Here is a 20378-nt window from a genome sequence, read left to right as displayed (position 1 = left end):
CTGTCCTCTGCTTATTAGGAAAGGTCTGAGGCCGTCAAGCCCCTGGTCAGGATTCATTAACTGGCTTTAAGTGAGGTTAATATACATCTCTCATTTGTGGCGCCTTCACCATCATACTTTGAGTGTGACATTCAGATTTCTGTGAAACACTTTTAAAAAAAGAACATAAAGGGAACAAAGGCAGACGCTGGAGTAAGCTTCCCAGCTACACTTTAAATAGAAGCAAAAAAAAAACACCCAGGCTTGTTCTCTGATTTCACCCAGTGTTTGCTTAACAGCAACTAGACACAGAGCCTTAACGGGAGACAGGTAAACCTCAGAAAGAGAATAATAAATTCTACATTACATATCGTAGAGCGGTCATCCTGCAACGGTAAGGCAGTATGTGCAAATAATCCTCTTCCTCGTTCTCTTTTGTTTATCAGGGGCGCTGGGACTTTACACTTCACAACTTAAGGGGAAGCAATGACCCTGTGATAATGCAGAAAAGAACGAGCCGTATCCTTATTACCATGAGTGAAAAAAACTACTAAAAAAGCTGCAGAAGCACAAAATGATCGACCTAGATCCAAGTCCTCCAGTGCTTGTTTTTTTTTAAACACCCAAGGACTCATTGGGACCTGACTTGCTGCCTTAATGTCACACTTCCCACTTCTTTGCACATTCTGTTTACATATTTAGCAACAATCTATGAGGTTTCCTTTCATCGTCCTCCGAGTGCTGGCAAAAAAAACCGTATTTGAAACTGTATTTTGGTTCTTCAGCAGGGGAAGTTATTAATACATCCTGACGGCACATTGTGATGTAAATTAGTGAATTTCAACACAATTTTTAATGGATATGTTGTTGAATGAATGGGCCCTATTAAAATGTATCTTCTAGTAAGTATATTCGGGGGGGGGGAGGTGGGGGTGAGGGGTGGGGGGGGGGGGGCGTTGTGATGCTGTAGAGTGATTTAAAATTACAATACAGGTCTTCTCTTGCGATATGGGTGTCGGCTGCTGCGAGTTGGCACCTGTAGCTAGAGGCCGCTTCATCTCAATCCGTTCAAACAGGCACCCTCAACCTTGGCAACTATCGATGGTTAAAGAAGCGCAAAGTTTAACACTATTAGTGATCGATGATACTTGAAAATGTTACAGGGTTGACTGGAGACAATTTGAGACATGTTTTTAAAAAATACATATATACATATATATATACATTGAGCCGCTAAGATGCACTAACTCCAAAAGCTATACAGACATATTGTCATTTGAACTGATGTTTTCAAAGAATCCTCAATCGAATCGCCGCTATGTGTGTGTGTGTGTTTTTTTTTGTGAATCGGGAGCTTGAGGTTTATTTTTTTCTGATTCACGCTGGCCGACGTTCAAAGGGGAGAGGTACTGCCGCCTTTAAAAAAAAATACGCGTGCATCGACTGAGACTGTGAAAGGAACCTTGTGAAATTTCGACTTCAATGGACTAGAAGCTGGAAGACATGAACAAGATCCGTGCCTGAAGCTGCAATCACAAAATGCCACGCCAAAGGTGCACAATCCAGCAAGTTGTCGGGGTGGGGGTGTGTGTGTGTGAGTTTTGTTTTTGACAACAGCCCGGATGCCACCAGGACTTAAGAGGTCTTTGCGTAGTCAATACTACACGGATATTTATTTATTTTTGAACCAACAAAAAAAAAACCCCAATGCCTGTCCGTTTGTCTCCAGCCGTGTTTCCATCCTCAGCGACCTTCAAAGGCAGTTTGGTAAATAACACCGGGAAGTGATGTTAAAAAAGAAAACAGCTTTCAGCACAGAAGCTGTGCGCGGTGGTCGGGAGCAGGGTGTTGCCTTGATGCTTTTTCCCTGGAAGAATATGGTCACGTACTTTCTGGAAACAAGGCGATCACTTTCTCTCTCTCTCTCTCTGTTTGTTTCTCTCTCTCTCTCTCTCTCTCTGTTTGTTTCTCTCTCTCTCTCTCGCTCTCTCAGAGGTCGATTGCATCCCCGGGGAGGGAGAAGAGGTGACTGATCAATATTAAGCAGAACTGTCATTCCGTTTGACTTCACCTGCCCGCCTCACTGTCTGCAAAGCGGCGAATAGGAAGGGGGCAAGGGGGCAAAACATCCACATTGCCCGCGACTTGCTGGTGCTGGTGGTGGTGGCGGATCGCAGCGAAAAGGGCATTAATAGGAGCAAACAACAACAACAACAACACCCCAACACCAAGCCAACCCCCCACCCCACCCCCAAAAAAAACCAATTCACAGCTTCGAGTCTCCCTTTCCGAGTCATGTCTGAGCCGGAGAGATGGGCAAGATTGAGGACAATGAGCGGATAGTTCTCAACGTTGGCGGAACTCGGCACGAAACTTACAGGACCACCTTAAAAACCCTGCCCGGAACCCGGCTGGCCCTGCTCGCCGACTCCGATGGGCAAAGCATCCCCGACTATGAGCCCCGAGTTAACCAGTATTTCTTCGACCGGCACCCGGGAGTGTTCGCCTATGTCCTCAACTATTACCGGACGGGCAAGCTGCACTGCCCGGCCGACGTGTGCGGACCGCTCTTCGAAGAGGAGCTGGCCTTTTGGGGCATCGACGAGACGGACGTGGAGCCGTGCTGCTGGATGACCTACAGGCAGCACCGGGACGCCGAGGAAGCGCTCGACATCTTCGAGGCGCCCGACCTGCTGAGCGGGGAGCCCCCGGACGCGGACGACGAGGCGGACCTCAACAAGAGACTGGGCATCGAGGAGTGCAGCCCCGGCAACCCCGGCAAGATCAGCCGCTGGAAGAGGTGGCAGCCGAGAATCTGGGCGCTCTTTGAAGATCCCTACTCTTCGAGAGCTGCCAGGGTAAGGAACGAGAGGCAGGGTGGAATGAAAGAATCTCAAGTTTGGAGAGGAAACCCACGCTTCACCTCCCCTTATTATCATCAATTCATTTAATTATTATTTTTGTTCTCAGTGCTTTTAAGAGGAGATTAGCAACACTGAGCTAGAGGAAATCTAATTTAAACAGGGCCATGATTTACCCCGGATTATCCTTTTTGTTTCTTGAATGGAAAGTGTTACAGGTTGTACGGCTATTCATGACTTCAGTAAACATGCATAGCTTCGAGAGTTTACAATTGCTCATGTTATTGTTCTCCACCCCCCCGCCCCCCGACATCCAACCAGTGGTGCAATTTTCGACTACAGTTTGTGGCATTCTGTATTGGTTTCATGATGTACATAGTCTGTACCAGCTATATTTGGAGCACTTTACCGTACACAGTTGTGTTTGAGTGGTCGAGCCAGCGTGTACTGATTTAATGCGCTATAATACGCGCAGTCATTTTATTTTTGACAACGATTACAACTACTTTAGCAGCTCATTTTAAAGGTCTTTAAGACAGCGAAAATTTCTTGAGTTGTTTCAGCGACGGATAAGAATGATCACAAAACCCACAAGAGACTCAGTGGAAGACAGGTAGTAATTATAGGACCAATCTGCACAATGATCATTATAAGGAGCTCCTCTTATAGATGCACATAAACTCGGTTAATAAATTACTCCCAGCAAAAAGGCTTATAGATTAAGACACAAGTAGGGTAGTAGTGACAGCCTGTTGCAATGAGACGAGCAAGAAGAGAATGTGAACTCTGTTTTACCATTATTTAGTTCAATCAGATTAATGTCATGTCTACTGTAGTTAGAAGGAATTTTTTTTCACTCCCCCACCCCCACAACTCCAGTTCGAAAAATTATATAATGAAGAGCTAATCATAAATAATGGACACTAACACCAACATCTCAAAAGTTAAGCTGAAGAACTTTTTTCCTAAAGTATTATGAGGCGATGCGGAGTTCTAGAGCTCAAAAAAAATATAATGGCATTACCATTTGTGGTAACTGACCGAAATGTGTTATGTGTAGGTGAATCCGAAGTAACTCTTTCGAGTTATGAACAGTCACAGGTTGTAACTCTTTCGAGTACATTCACAGTTCTTGGTTTCCGGGAGTGGGACATGAACCCAACAACCTTCTGATTCAAAGGCGAGGGTGCTATGAACTGAGCCACAGCTGACACCTCGTTTGAATCCGAAGTACGGATGTTGTCCTGAGATATTATCAGAACTAACCCCCTCCCCCCCCTCTATTCCCCCGCCCGCTTTAATCACGTCCACTGACAGTTACAGCTTCTGGGAAGGTCTTTTCCAATTGGCATGAAGCGTGATTGGTTTGGGATATGGGTTGGGAATACCGCTTTTCAGTGTCAAACATCGCAGAAGTATACTAATCCATCCCTGGAATTCATCAATGCTGAGGAAAAGCACTCGTGTCGGTGGGGAATGCAAAGTAGCCAGCAGCCCCGCCCTGAGAACATGTTAGCAATGTTTCTGTTCCGGGAAATGGAACAATGGGATTAGCACAACACAACGTTCACCAGGAGGGCGAGTGGGAATGCATGAAATATCAAAGAATTCCTGAGATAAGGATCTGCCAGCGAATGGGGTTAACATCTGGCTCTTTGGGATATCAGTGGTTGGTACTCATCTAATTCCAAGCAGTTCTTGCAGTAAATAAACGACTCGCGGGTTATATAATTGCAACAAAATTAGCAACGATTGGCAGAATAACCATTCTTTAGTCAAGTGTAGTGGTGGAAAACCACACTTCGATTCATCATTTGCACATTTTTGTGGATTATAGAGGAAGCCGCTTGCCGTATTCAAATTAATTTGGGTGGAAGGAGATGGGGTTGATGTGATTGACTAGGAGGACCCTGTGGACCAGCAATCAGGCGCTGCTTCTCTCTCTCTCTCTATCTCTCTCTCTTCCCTTCCCTCTCTCTCCCGCTTCGCTTGGCCGCACAGCTGCTGTTCTGGTTGCCATAGCGACCAGTATCTCCTTTGCACTGAAATCTGGTCTCTTGCCTTGCTTGTGTATCCCGGTGAGTCAAACGTTGCTGAGCGATAAGGAAAAAAAAACAAGCCTTTCAGAATGCTGTAATATTTATATAGATATATGTACGCACATATTTCAGTACTATTTTAGGAACTGTTTTTAAACTGCTCCATGGAAATCAAATGACTCTTTTATTGCCACAAATGTTATCTGGCGTAGAGTGCATCATGGCTTTATGCTCCTTAAAGTAGCTCCCCACTTAGCTTCCAAACGTAAACTCCGATGTCATATTGTCCGACTTGGCAAATGGTGATCAACTTGTTGGTGCCCCACAGGAGCAGAACGTGGTGCAAGAACTGTCTGGTTACAACCAGGGATACGACCCTTACACATCACACACTTTAACCACTGCTTACTTAAACCAAACCGGTCCATGAAGATTGCAGTGATTTAAACTAAAAATCAGAGACCAACTTGCTCTAGGTTCCTCTAGGTTTCACTTTAATGTGCAGTAAAATATCATCTTAACACCTTCAAGCGCATCAGGTACATTGAGTGTGCAGTACAGAAACAGGCCAACTGGTCCATACAGGCATCTATGCTCAACAGGAGCCTCCTCACATCCTACTTCATCTCATACTATCGGTATATCACTCTATGCCTTTCTCCCTCATGTGTCTGTCTAGCTTCCCCTTAAATGCATCGATGCTATTTTCCTTAGCCATTCCTTGAAATAGTGAGTCCCACATTTTAACCACTCTTTTGGTAAAGACGTTTCTCCTGAATGCCCTATTGAAATTATTAATGACTGTTTTGTATTTATGACACCTAGTATTGGGGTCCCCAAAAGTGGAAACATTTTCTCGGAGGGCTGGATTTTAGCAAGGGCTTGGTGGGAGTGAGGGGGTGCGGCGGGGTGAGATTCCCACCCACTGGCATAAAAGGTAGGGACAAGCCTGCTTTGTTTTGCCGGCTCAACCTGTAGTCATTTAACAGCTGTCGGGCTGCTAATTGACTTGAGGAGAGACATCCACCCCTACCTGGGAAGCAGGTCCCGCCCTCCGATAGTTGCTGGCCAATCAAATGGCCGGTAGTTCTCGCGTCCCAGTAGCGCCATTGGGAACCGTGGCCACTGCTGGGAATGCATCCAGTCCTCGACAGCAATCATTGGTGGAGCCAGGTATGAAGGAAGTGGTTGGAAGGAGGGTGGTTGTGAGGGGGTCTTGCTGCTACCAGGCTAGCAGGCCAGGGCAAGGTAAGTTGGGGGCCAGGGTGGACAGTACGAGGGGAGGAGGGGAAACACTGGGGGGTGGGAGGTCCTCTGATGAATGCAGGGGATCCATAAATACATAAATGAGGTACCCCTTCCCCTTGCCCGGCCACCAGCCTGAGCAGTGAAAGCTGTCAGGCTGCACACTTTGTGTGGTCCTTTGCCTGCGGCAGTGGGAGGAGGCCTTTAAGTGTCCATTATTTGTCCTCTTAAGGGCCTCAATGGGCGCACAGGTTGACGGGCCCCTTGAGGCCTCCCACCAGCCCCCCACCCCCCAACTGCTGGTAAAATTGCAGCCGGGGAAGCCTGCAGATGTCAGGAACAGTGCCCATGATGTGGTGCCCAATTTTACGGCCCCGTCTCCGACCAACCCGTCCGGAGGTGGGGAGGGTGGTGAGCACCAAGTCCAGCCCCATGCCTATCAAACTGTTTCATTGTCTTAAAGGCCTCTATCAGGTCACCTCCTCAACCTTCTCTTTTCTAGAAAAAAGAGCCCCAGACTGTTCAGCTTTACCTGAGGTGTTTTGCCTCTCAGTTCCGATAATTTCCTTGTGATTCTTTTTTTTGCACCTTCTCCCATATCTTTTTTTAAAATATGGAAATCAGAACTATGTACATGACTCTAAATAAGGTTTGGTACAAGTTTCACGTAAGTAACCTTTATGACACTATCCTCCCTAGTGCTTGGCTTGCTTTTTATGTCCATCTTAACCTACATTTGTGATTTGTGGGTCTGTACCCCTAGATCCCTTTGTTCCTCATTCCATTTGGACTCCCATTATCCAAGCAGTATGTGTCCTCCTTATCCGACCAAAATGCACTATCTCGTGCTTGTCTATATCGAGATTCATTTACATATTGCACGCCTATTCTGCTTATTAATACCTTCCTTTTTTTTGTCACATTCTCCCTTATACCTCCCCATTTGGTGTAATCTGCAAATGTTGAAATTGTGCTTCCAATTCCAGAGTCCAAACCATTAATGTAAATTGTGGACATAGCTGGCCCCAGCACCGATTCCTGTGGAAAACCACTCACCGGCTTTTGCCAGCCTGAGTAGCAATAAACTATTTGAAGTAAATTCGCTGCAAGCAGGGTAGATGGAGTAACAGGGACTTGTTCTAGCTACTTGTCTGGACTGCTGCCAACCCGCATGTTCTCAACTTAAGTAAATGGAACCTGAAGACCAAAGTTAATGTGCCTTTAATGGGATTTATGTAAGGGCAGCAAAAATGGAAAAGAAATGGAGTAGTGCTCAGCAAACTGGCCACTATAAATACATGTATCTCTGTGTTCTGTTCCTGTTTTGTACCATCTTTATTTGTAATCACAAGTCTTCAGTCAACCTCTAATTTTGGTTGCAATGTTCATTTCATTGTTTAACCCAGAGCTCTTTCAAATTCTTGTGGGATTTGCTGTGTAAAAAGAGAGTAGCTTTTGGTGTAGGCATGTAGTTGCTAAAAAGTTGCTTGTCAGCATTCCCATGAGATTGTGTATTAGTTTAGAAACTGCAGTTTTATTTCACCGACGTGTAAATTAAGCAAGGGCAAATGAAATGGCGGGTTTTTTTGCGTATGTGCATTTATTGAGACTGTTAGAGTAACTGGACATTTGACAGAGCAAAGCATTATCAGTAGAGTTGTAAATGATCAAATTTTATGTAATCCTTAATAATCATGTCAGCTATATGAAACAATAGTGTAACGTGAACCAATATAAACGTACGGTGGGTAAAGGTTGAATGAGTTTAATTTGATGTTGAAGAGTATGATAGCATTCTTAAACTATTGCTGCTGAGTCCCAGAATTCAACAATCCAAGAACTATCTGTAGAAAAGCAAAACACTAATTACATTTTCACATCTATTCAACAGCGTGGAAAGGTAGGTCAGTTAAGGGCCATTTAAACCACTTGCAGCCTTACTGCTTTAAATTACTACTTGGTAATTCTTTTCATATTCTAATGTTATTGTTTCTTAAATGACAATATATATTACACAGTGCTATCAGCTCCATGAGAACAGATGGTGCTGTGAATAAAAACTGTCACAGTGATGCCATTAAAATCACTGTAATCCATATAGCTCCCAGTTAAAATTAAAATAACATCTAGCTTTTGACAACTTAGTTATTTGTTTAACATGCATACATGACGAGGTGCCAAGAAACATGATCTGTATCATACATGAGACACTGACAATGACTCACTTGCTGCTTTATCGCTTGTGAATGAACAAGTAAGGAAACGTATGGGATAAAATAAGAGTGTCCTGTGATTCGTCATTACATAGCCTGTCTAAATATGTTAACATAGTATTGACTGCAGTGGCGATATGAGAGGGGCATGCAACTGGATGGTATAGGGGACTGGCACACTGTTTTCCACATCTGAAACTTAGGCTTGAATCCAGCTTGATTGATGGAATGGAAGTTTTTCCAACCTGGGGGCTGCAAGAATCCTGTATGAAGTTAGTTTGGGCAACTTGAGCCCTCGTACTACTGGGTGTGGACCCACAGTGCAAACTGGTTCAGAGCACAGCACTAATTAGAAATCGCAGAGGGGCTGGGCGGGTGGCTGATATGGAGAAAGCAATGTGACCCACTGGTCAATGAGGTGTATTTCTTATCGTGGAGCTTCACTGATGCAGAGCAAAGAAGGGCTTCTTTTATTTTGAACTCATGCAATGGCTCAGTTGAGAAAGATCGATGCTGTTATTGGGTATGTCAAAAAGAGAAAATGTTCCACTTTCCAGCACCATCATAAGGAGTACTAAAATGAAAATTTAAAGAAGAACATAGCATAAACTTTCATGTGTTTGGCTTGGTTACGTAACCTTAGTGTTTAATAATAATCTACCTTGAAAATTTTAGTTAGAGTTGCCGAAATTTGTTTCAGTTATAGTTTATATTCCATGATATTATGATAAAGCACATAAAAGAGAAATGTAACAAGGGAAAATATATACTTTGATAATACAAGTAATTGCACGACAGTTAAATGTAGTGGAAATTGAATTAAAAGATAAGCCAAAATCCTCAGCAGTTTTAAATTCTTAAATCATTTTGTTTCATACCTACTTTTCATTCTAAACTCAAGCTGGAGTTCATGCTGTTGAGGTCATTGCAAGCTTAAAATTGATGTTTATTCTGATGGAGAGGATTAAATATCTGTAATTGCAGTTTAACTATTTATATGGTGGCATAATGTCCCTTGACAGTGTTATTTCCCACAGATGAACAGGAGATTGGTATTGCTAACTTTGTTGTGATTAATTAACAAGTGTTCGAACATCATGTGCCAGTTATGGTGCCCAGTGTTCATAATAGTACTTGTCACCAGTTAAAAAAAGGAAGACAACTAATCCAGAAAGGAAATATTACACACAAAAATGAAATGTCAGAGTGTTCTCAAGGCAGTAATTCCTTTTAGAAGTTAATCTAATGATAAACCTCTGCAGTTGGGGACTAGGTGTGGCACTGAGTTACATGGACAGTTGGATTGAAATCCAGGAGAAGCAGGTGAATTGAAAGACTCCTCTCTCTGCTAACTGTAATGATCATATATGAAGTAAGTTTAGACAATCTTAAACTAGATCTAATAGATATTTGTTCACAAGACAAAACTACCCTTGGGCACACACTAAACTGTAAATGTCTTTCAACCGGGATTTGATAGTCAGGCAGAGAGACAGTCATTTCTGCAGCCACAGATGTGAGACTCACATGCTATGACACTCCCTTGTGCCAGAGTAGAAGATGTCACAAAGGGATGCAGAGTATTCTGTGGGGGAAAGGGGGTAACCAGAAGTGAGTATAAGAAGAGCAGTTAAAGCAGGTTAATGCATGGCTGGAGAAATGATGCAGAAGAGGATGTTTTAGATTTCTGTTTATTGGGACCAGTTCTAGGTCAAGAGGGACTTGTACAAGGTGACTGGGTTGCACCTGAACAGGGCTGAGACCAATGTTTTTGTAAGGACGTTAACTGGCGTTATGGGGATGGGTTTAAAATAATTTCATAGGCAGGGAGAATCAGAGAGCAGAAACAAGGCACATCGAGGACTTGTAGAGGCAAACAGCATTACAATAAAACTGGGTCCAGAGAAAAGAGTGATCAAATAAGGGAGAAATGCTGAAGGCAGGTTTGGAGTGCATGTGTGTAAATGTACAGGCCACAACAAGCAAGTCTGGCGAGGTTTTCTTATTAGTTCATGGGATGTGAGTGTCGCTGGCTAGGCCAGCATTTATTGCCCATCCCTAATTGCCTTTGAGAAGGTGGTGGCGAGATGGTGAGCTGCCTTCCTGAACCACTGCAATCCACTTAGTGTCAGGACACCCATAGTGCTCATAGGGATGGAGGGATTTTGGCCCAGAGACAGTGAAGGAATGGCGATATTTTTCTAAGTCAGGATGGTGAGTGACTTGGAGGAGAACTTCCAGGTGGTGGTGTTACATCTGTCTGCTGCCCTTGTCCTTCTAGATGTGGTCATGGGTTTGGAAGGTGCTGTCTGAGGAGGCTTGGTGAGTTCCTGCAGTGCATTTTGTAGATGGTACACACTGCTGCCAGCATGTCGATGGTGGAGGAAGTGAATGTTTGTGGATGTGGTGCCAATCAAGCGGGCTGCTTTGTCCTGGATGGTGTCAAGCTTCTTGAGTGTTATTGGAGCTGCACTCATCCAGGCAAGTGGGGAGTATTCCATCACACTCCTGACTTGTGCCTTGTATATGATGGGCAGGCTTTGGGGAGTCAGGAGGTGAGTTACTCACCACATGATTCCCAGCCTCTGATCTGCTTTTGTAGCCACAGTATTTATGATAATGATAACCCCCAGGATGCTGATAGTGGGGGATTCAATGATGGTAATGCCTTTGAACATCAAGGGACGATGGTTGGATTCCCTCTTGTTGGAGATGGTCATTGCCTGGCATTTGTGTGGCACGAATGTTACTTGCCACTTGTCAGCCCAAGCCTTGATATTTCCTAGGCCTTGCTGCATTTGGGCATCAACTGCTTCAGTATCTAAAGAGTTGCTAATGATGCTAAACATTGTGCAATCATCAGCAAACATCCCTACTTCTGACCTTATGATGGAAGGAAGGGCATTGATGAAGCAGCTAAAGATGGTTGGACCGAGGACACTGCTCTGAGGAACTCCTGCAGTGATGCCCTGGAACTGAGATCATCGACCTCCAACAATCTCAACCATCTTCCTTTGTGCTCGGTATGACTCCAGCCAGCAGAGAGCTTTCCCTGATTCCCATTGACACCAGTTTTGCTAGGGCTCCTTGATGCCACACTTGGTCAAATGCTGCCTTGATGTCAAGGGCAGTCGCTCTCACCTAACTCCTGGAGTTCAGCTCTTGGGTTTGTCCTGATTTTTGTGTACAGGACATACCTGGGCAATTTTCCACAAGGCCGGTAGATGCCAGTGTTGGAGTTATACTGGAACAGCTTGGCTTGGGGTGTGGCAAGTTCTGGAGCACAAGTACCATACCACACAGTGAGCTTTAATTTACTATTCAGTACTATTGCCAGAATATTGTCAGGGCCCATAGCCTTTGCAGTACCCAGTGTCTTCAGCCGTTTCTTGATAACACGTGGAGTGAATCGAATTGGCCGAAGACTGGCATCTGTGATGCTGGGGACCTCCGGAGTCGGCCGAGCTGCAGGCATAAGTTGTCAAATAGGCTTATGATATAAGGACAATAGTGGAAGTCTGGTTCAAAGAAGGGTAGAAATGGGAACTTAACATTCCTGGCTCTGATTAATGCCTACTGAGAATGCTGGGCAGGGAGAAAACAGCTGACCCATCAAGACTGCCCCACTTTCATGGTGGCTAGAACATTATGAATAGACCTTTCCTAATCCCTCACAGGTATGTAATCTCTTGGGAGAGGCAAACTAAAACTGAAAAATGCAAGGACAATGAAGGAAAAAAAAATCAAGCTCCTCTCTTACCCCATGATGATGAAGCCAGCCTAGGAGATTACATTGGCCATGCGGACATTAACTGTAAACCCACTTCTCTTCTATATCATGCTATCTCTGCCTCAATTAATAACTGGTCCAACCCTCTGTTGAAGATTTCCATAGAGTCAGCATATATTGTGCAAGGTGGCAATACATTCAAGAGGCTCACTACTCTCTGGAAAAAGAAGAATCACCAACTCATGCCTATATACTCCAGCATAGTTTAAACACATGTCCCCGTTTTGTCAAACTGAAATAATTTATCATGAAGCACGCAATCCAACACTTTCATTATTCTGTATAGTTCTCTCAGGTCTTCTCTGAGTCTATGCTGCTCTAAATTAAATGAATTCATCTGTTTAAGCCTATCTAACTAATTAAGGCACTTAAAGCTAAGGATCAGCCTTACAGCTCTCTTTTGATCCTTTTCCATGGCTGCTATATCACCCACCATGTGAGGGAACCAAAACTGAGTGCAGTATTCCATGTATCAGAGGGGGAGGCAGTGACGTAGTGGTATTGTCACTGGGCTAGTGATCCAGAGACCCAGGGTAATGCTCTGGGGACCTGGGTTCGAATGGTGGCGGTGGAATTGGAATTCAATAAAAGTGTGGAATTAAAAGTCTAATAATGATCATGAATTGATTGTCGTAAAAAAAACATGGTTCACTAATATCCTTTAGGGAAGGAAATCTGCTGTTTTTTTTACGACAATCAATTCATGGTCGTTATTAGATATTAGATTCACAGCAATGTGGTTGACTCTTAAATGCCGTCTGAAATAGACTGCAGCAGTTCAAGAAGGCAGCTCACCACCAGCTTCTCAAGGGCAATTAGGGATGGGCAATAAATGGTGTCGACTTCCCTTGAATGAATAAAAAAACCCCAATGTGCTAGCTAATGACAGAATAATTTCCTTCACGTTGTAATGAATGATTATATTAATATGATCTAATTCCCTGTTTGCTTTGCGGAGGGGAATATGGAAGGATTAAAAGGAAGGATGTTGATTAAAGACACTGTTAAAACCCTGGGAAAGGATGCTGTGCCAGTGAATTCAAAGACAGAATCTATTTGTTAAGAGTTAAGGGGCATAAGGGGTGCCGCCATGCTGCTTGACGTACACCATAGACCACCAAATAGTGGGAGGAGATAAAAGTGCAATGTTGCAACTGCATTTTGGAAAGATGTAAAAACAATCCAACCATCATAATAGGCATTTTTTAATTATCCCGGTAGAGGGTAGGGCAAAAAGAAACACTGTAAAGGGCAAGGCGGGATGGTATTCTTGAATTGTGCACAGGAGAACATTTTTGATGAATATGTTTCCAATGAGGAAGGAAGCAGTGCCTAAACTAGTCATGGGAGATAAAGTGGGGCAAGTAGAGATGGTTTCAATGGAAGAGAAGTGGGAAACAGTGATCACAAATATCAATAGGTTTAGAGTTCAATTTAAGAAAGGAACAAGAAGCAATCAAGTGTGAAGGTACTCAACTGGAAGAAAAGTTTCGATGAGTTGTAAAGGAATCTGGTCCAGGTGGATTGGGAGCAAGTAAAACAGTAAGTGGACAATGGGAGGCCTTCAAGGAGGATGTAGTTTGAATATTTTCAGCTGACCTTAATAATGGACTATCTTCTGCTTCCCCTCCCCCTTGTTCAGTCAGTAAATTAAAGCTCACTGTGTGGTATGGCACTGAATAACACAGATGTGAAGATTTCTCAGACTCAAACAAAAGCAGAAAGGAAAAATGACCTACAATTTTTATAGCGCTTTTCATGTCCTCATATCATCCTTAAAACTTCACAGCCAATGGATTACTTTTGGAAAGGAGTCACTATTGTTTTGTAGGCAAGCACTGCTGCTGTTCGTACAGAGCAAGGGAATGAATACCAGATTAATCTTTTCGTGATGTTGATAAATGTTGTCCAGGGCACCAGAACAATTGCCAGCTCTTTTCTGACTAATTGCCATGGAATCCTTTCCATCCACCTGAACAGGTAGAACAGAGGCCTCGGTTTAACATCCAATCCTTCAGATGGCATCTCCCAACAATGTAACAATGAATGAACTATCAACTTAAATCAATTGCTGGAGTCCTGGAGTTCAGCTTGAACTGGCAATCTTAAATAATTAACATCAGCATTGGATTAGGTTAAATAAGGGTGGATACCATTCTTTCCAATCACTGGCCTGAGTTCTCATTCACCCGATGTTGCTAGGACAAAAAGCTCCTTTCCCTGCTGGTCGCATGTGTTCCAGTCAGGCTAATTTCAGCTCAGTTCCTAATGGCATGGGCCCATAGCACAAAGCTGCGTTAGCTTTGGCATGAGTTGGGATTCAATTGGCAGTCTCACCCAAGAGAGGTGACAGGATGGCAACTGTAGGAAATTGAATAATTGTTACTGTTTGTATCCATTTATGATATGATGCTCTGTAAATGGATGTGGGCAGAAGTAAGGTGTAACCCAGCCTTCTGTTTGCATTACCTGAAGCTTGGAACAAAATCTCAACTGTAACGATGTGGCATTTCTGTGATGCTTACTTAAATGCTCATGGCCTTTCTGACAGCAATTGATTTTATTTGTCTAGATGGATTTGAATTAGGTGTAAACAGGAAAAGGATAGGTTTTTAATGTTCTGTTTTTCTGACCAATATATCTTTTCAGCAAACCTTGAAATACATACTTTTTATATTCAATCTCAGGATGTGGGCATCACTGGCGAGGCTGGCATTCCTGGTTGCCCTTCAGAGGATGGTGGTGGGCCTTCTCCTTGAACTGACGAAAGCTGTCTCTCTTTAATTTTTCATGGGTCGTGAGTGTTGCTGGCCAGGCTGGCATTTGTTGCCCATCCCTAATTGCCCTTGAACTGAGTGGCTTGCTAGGCCATTTCACGGGGCAGTTAAGGGCCAGCCACATCGCTGTGTGTCTGGAGTCACATAGCCAGACTAGGTAAGGATGGTACATTTCCTCCCCTAAAGGGCATTAGTGAACCAGATGAGTTTTTACAGCAATCGATGATAGTGTCATAGTCACCGTTGCTGAAACTAGCTTATATTCCAGATTTATTAATGGAATTTAAATTCCACAAGCTGCCATGGTGGGATTTCAACCCCATGTCCCCAGGGTATTAGCCTGGGCTTCTGGATCACTACTTCAGTGACATTACCTTATGCCACTGTCTCCCCCAATCTCCCCCGTCTCCACGAAGGTGCTCCCACAATGCCATTAGGTAGGGACTCTCAGAATTTTGATGCAGTGAAATTGAAGGAGCAGTGATATATGTCCAAGTTAGGACGGTGTTTGATTTGGGGAAATGCTGGTCCTATCCACCTGCTCTCTTCTGGTTTTGGAAGCTGCTGCTGCTGGAGAAGTTCTACAGATAGCACATGCTGCAGCCGCAGTATGTGGCATTAAGCTAGTAAATGGAGCGCTTTGTTCTGTCAAGCTTGTTGAGTGTTGTTGGAGCCACACTGACCTAGGGAAGTACAGAGTATTCCATTGCATTTCTGAATTGTGCCTTGCAGTTGGTAGTGAGGCTATGGACTGTCAGTAGATGAGCCACTTGCTGCAGATTTCCCAGTCTCTGACCTGCTTAGTTCCCACAGTATTTTTGGCTTGGACAATAAATGCTAGCCTTGCTATCATTTTCTTGATACAAATTAGCACACGCCTGGATATTTTAGTATAAGGGGTTAATTCTAACTGTGTAATATGCTAATGAGAGAGTGCGTTGTTCCAAGCGATGGATGAAATGGCTTCTGCTCTCAAGCCTTTATACGTAAAGGATGACATCAGAGGTCACATACCTATGGCAAGCCACAGTGCACAAAGGCATTTCTCCAAACATACATCATCACAAGAAGTCATACAACATATTGCTCTCTCTTGTAGGACTTATGGCAAAATGTAGATACAGTAACAGATGTTCTAATAATGTGTTCTTTACTTAGTAGACTCTGTAAATATTCTGTATTAGCACAACGAGACCAAGAATTTTATAGATATTGTTCCGGTCTTGCTGCATGTTAATTAACTAACCCATTATCTGAGAAATTGTAAATGGAACCGAACAATGTGCAATCATTAACAAACAGTGTTACTTATGATGGAGCAAAGGCGAAGTATGGTTGGGCCTAGGACACTGCCCTGAGAAACTTCTGCAGTGATGTCCTGGGGCTGAGATGATTGTGCCTCCAACAAACACAATCATCTTTTGTGCTAGGTTAACTGTAGAACTTTTCCCTTGATCCCTACTCGGCCCAATGCTACCTGGATGTCAACTCATTCCTGGAATTCAGCTCTTGTGTTCATGTTTGGACTTAGACTCCAATGAGGTCTAGAGTAGAGCAGTCCTAGCAGAACCCAAACTGAGCATCAGTGAGCAGGTTAATGATGAGTAAATATCACTTGCTAGCATTGTTAACAACTCCTTCCATCAGTTTGCTGATAATTAGGAACATGCTGGGTTGAATTTATCGCAAGATTTTGCAGACAAGAGTGTCTTCTTGTCGACTTTGCACCACATGTCATTTGAACAGGCATAATTTGGACAGCATGTGAAGCCCTAAGCCCAGGCAGGGTAGTGACAAGTTAGGGTCTGATGATATCAGTTAAGACCCGATACTTGTTTAATTTTTTATCACAAGGAATTGACGGCTGGTGTCTGTGTCATCAGGGAAACTGAGCGCAAAGAGGCTGCAGGCCCAGAAGAGAGCCAAGACAGTACATGATTTTTATTTTTTCCAGGTTTCAGGAGGAGCATTCCTGCTCTTCCTGCTCCTATGAGAAAACTTAGACCTCTCCGGTCCTGGGCTTCCCTCTTCCCTCCCCTTACCATGATCACCAACTACTCCCTTCAGTCCATAGACCTGTCAGCCAGGATTCATTCCCATGATTCCACAGCTGTGGCCTCTCCACTCCCATCACTGTCCTTATCATGAGATGAGCTTCCGATTACGTACTCGTGCCATCACTGTTCCCGCCTCGATAATACTACCTGACTCCTCCCTTGCCTCAGGCTTTCCTGCAGTTGAAACCCATATCCTTTGTTGACTCTTGACTATATGGATGCATACATTCTACCCCTTGTGAACCTAAAGTCATTTAAAATTCTGCTGCCCGTGTTTTTAGTCATACCAAAGTCCCATTTACCCATGCCTGCTGACCTACATTGGCTCCTGGTAAAGCAACACCTTGATTTTTGAGTATTGGTGAGAAAAGAGACTTGTCTAAGCTTTTCGTCTTGTGCTCACCAGAAAACTCGCAAGAATACCAATATCAGGGGAAAACAACAATTTATACTGCATGTGAAGAGAGTGCTGATTGGTTGGCAAGTGGCGTTGCCATGGAGAATGCACCACTGATGGTGACTGACAGTTAACTTTTTTAAAATTCATTCACGGGATGTGGGCTTTGCTGGCTGGGCCAGCATTTATTGCCCATCCTTACTTGCCCATGAGAAGGTGGTGGTGAGCTGCCTTCTTGAACTGCTGCAGTCCATGTGGTGAAGGTGATGTAGCTACACCCACAGTGCTATTAGGAAGGGAGTTCCAGGATTTTGACCCAGCGACATTGAAGGAACGGCAATATAGTTCCAAGTCAGGATGGTGAGTGACTTGGAGGGGAACTTCCAGGTGGTGGTGTTCCCATGCATCTGCAGCCCTTGTCCTTCTGAATGGTAGTGGGTTTGGAAGGTGCTGTCTCAGGAGCCTTGGTGAATTCCTGCAGTGCATCTTGTAGGTGGTACCTCCCTGCTGCTACTGTGTGTTGGTGGTGGAGGGAGTGAATGTTTGTGGATATGGTGCCAATCAAGTGGGCTGCTTTTTCCTGGACAGTGTCAAGCTCTTTGAGTGTTGTGGGAGCTGCACTCATCCAGGCAAGTGGGATGTACTCCATCACACCCTTGGCTTGTGCCTTATAGATGGCGGACAGGCTTTGGGGAGTCAGGAGGTGAGTTACTCGTTGCACGATTCCTAGCCTCTGACCTGCTCTTGTAGCCACAGTATTTATATGACTAGTCCAGTTTAGGTTCTGGTTAATGGTAATGGGATGTTTATAGTGGGGGATTCAGTGATGGTGCCATTGAATGTCAAGTGACAATAGTTAGATCCTCTCTCTTTGGAGATGGTCATTGCCTGGCACTTGTGTGGCTTGAATGTTGCTTGCCACTTGTCAGCCCAAGCCTGGATATTGTCCAGGTCCTGCTGCATTTGGACATGGACTGCTTCTGTATCTGAGGAGTCACGAATGGTGCTGAACATTGTGCAATCATCAGTGAACATCCCCACTTCTGACCTTATGATTGAAGGAAGGTCATTGATGAAGCAGCTGAAGATGGTTGGGCCGTGGATACTATCCTGAGGAACTCCTGCAGTGATGTCCTGGAGCTATGATGATTGACCTCCAACAACCACAACCATCTTCCTGATTGAAGAGTTTTCCACCTGATTCCCATTGACACCAGTTTTGTTTAGGCTCCTTGATGCCACACTCGGTCAAATGCTGCCTTGATGTCAAGGGCAGTCACTCTCACCTTGGGAGTTCAGCTCTTTTGTCCATGTTTGAACCAAGGCTGTAATGAGGTCAGGAGCTGAGTGGCCTCGGCGGATCCCAAACTGGGTGTTAGTGAGCAAGTTATTGCTAAGCGAGTGCCACTTGATAGCACTGTTGAAGATCCCTTCCATTCCTTTACTGATGATCGAGAGTAGACTGATGGGGCAGTAATTGGCTGGGTTGGATTTGTCCTGCTCTTTGTGTACAGGACATACATGAGCAATTTTCCACATAGCTGGGTAGATGCCAGTATTGTAACTACTGGAACAGCTTGGCTAGGGGCGTGGCAAGTTCTGGAGCACAAGTACTATTGTCGGAATATTGTCAGGGCTCATAGCCTTTGCAATATCCAGTGCCTTCAGCCGTTCCTTGATATCATGTGGAGTGAATCGAATTGGCTGAAGACTGGCATCTGTAAAGCTGGGGACCTCTGGAGGAGGCTGAGATGGATCATCCACTCGGCACTTCTGGCTGAAGATTGTTGCGAATGCTTCAGCCTTATCTTTTGCACTGCTGTGCTGGGATCCTCCATCATTGAGGATGGGGATATGTGTGGAGCCACCTCCTCCAGTGAGTTGTTTAATTGTCCACCACCATTCATGACTGGATGTGGCAGGACTGCAGAGCTTAGACCTGATCCGTTGGTTGTGGGATCGCTTAGCTCTGTCTATCACTTGTTGCTTAAGCTGTTTGGCACACAAGTAGCCCTATGTTATAGCTTCACCAGGTTGACACCTCATTTTTAGGTATGCCTGGTGCTGCTTCTGGAATGCCCTCCTGCACTCTTCATTAAACCAGGGTTGATCCCCTGGCTTGATGGGAATGGTAGAGTGGGGGATATGCCAGGCCATGAGGTTACAGATTGTGTTCGAGTACAGTTCTGCTGCTGCTGATGGCCCACAGCGCCTCATGGATGCCCAGTCTTAAGTTGCTAGATCTGTTTGAAATCTATCCCATTTAGCAGGGTGGTAGTGCCACATAACACAATGGAGGGTATCCTCAATGTGAAGGTGGGACTTTGTCTCCACAAACGCTGTGCAGTGGTCACTCCTATCGATACTGTCACGGGCAGATGCATCTGCGGCAGGCAGGTTGGTGAGGATGTCATCAAGTATGTTTTTCCCTCTTTTCGATTCCCTCACCACCTGCAGAAGACGCAGTCCAGCAGCTGTGTCCTTTAGCTCTTGGCCAGCTCAGTCAGTAGTGGTGCTACCGAGCCACTCTTGGTGATGGGCATTGAAGCTCCCCACCCAGAGTACATTCTGCATCCTTGCCACCCTCAGTGCTTCCTCCAACTGTTGTTCAACATGGAGGAGCATTGATTCATCAGCTGAGGGAGGGTTGTACGTGGTAATCAGCAGGAGGTTTCCTTGCCCACGTTTGGCCTGATGCCATGAGACTTCATGGGGTCCGGAGTCGATGTTGAGGACTGCCAGGGTAACTCCCTCCCAGCTGTATACCACTGTGCTGCCACATCTGCTGGGTCTGTTCTGTTGTTGGGACAGGACATTCCCAGGGATGGTGATGGTGCTGCCTGGAACATTGTAAGGCATGATTCTGTGAGGACAACTATGTCAGGCTGTTGCTTGACTCATCTGTGAGACAGCTCTCCCAATTTTGGCACTAGCCCCCAGATGTTAGTAAGGAGGACTTTTCAGGGTCGACAGGGCTGAGTTTGCTGTTGTCCTTTCCGGTGCCTAGGTCGGTACCGGGT

At 44.7% G+C, this 20378-nt stretch overlaps 1 protein-coding gene across 2 annotated transcripts in view; it reads left to right on the top strand.

The window, feature by feature from the left end:
- The first annotated feature begins 2225 nt into the window (after positions 1–2225).
- Positions 2226–20378, top strand: part of LOC144696528 (voltage-gated potassium channel KCNC2-like) — a 151203-nt gene continuing 133050 nt past the window's right edge. For both annotated transcript variants that reach the window (XM_078567924.1, XM_078567922.1), the window contains exon 1: positions 2226–2837. In XM_078567924.1, the coding sequence (XP_078424050.1) occupies positions 2292–2837 (546 nt within the window). In that variant the 5' untranslated portion in view covers positions 2226–2291. The remainder of the gene's footprint in view (positions 2838–20378) is intronic.

Source organism: Cetorhinus maximus, chromosome 22, assembly GCF_964194155.1.
Source record: "Cetorhinus maximus chromosome 22, sCetMax3.hap1.1, whole genome shotgun sequence".
Classification (NCBI taxonomy): domain Eukaryota; kingdom Metazoa; phylum Chordata; class Chondrichthyes; order Lamniformes; family Cetorhinidae; genus Cetorhinus; species Cetorhinus maximus.
The sequence above is the reverse complement of the archived record's forward strand: the minus strand, read 5'-3'. Positions and strand labels throughout refer to the sequence as shown.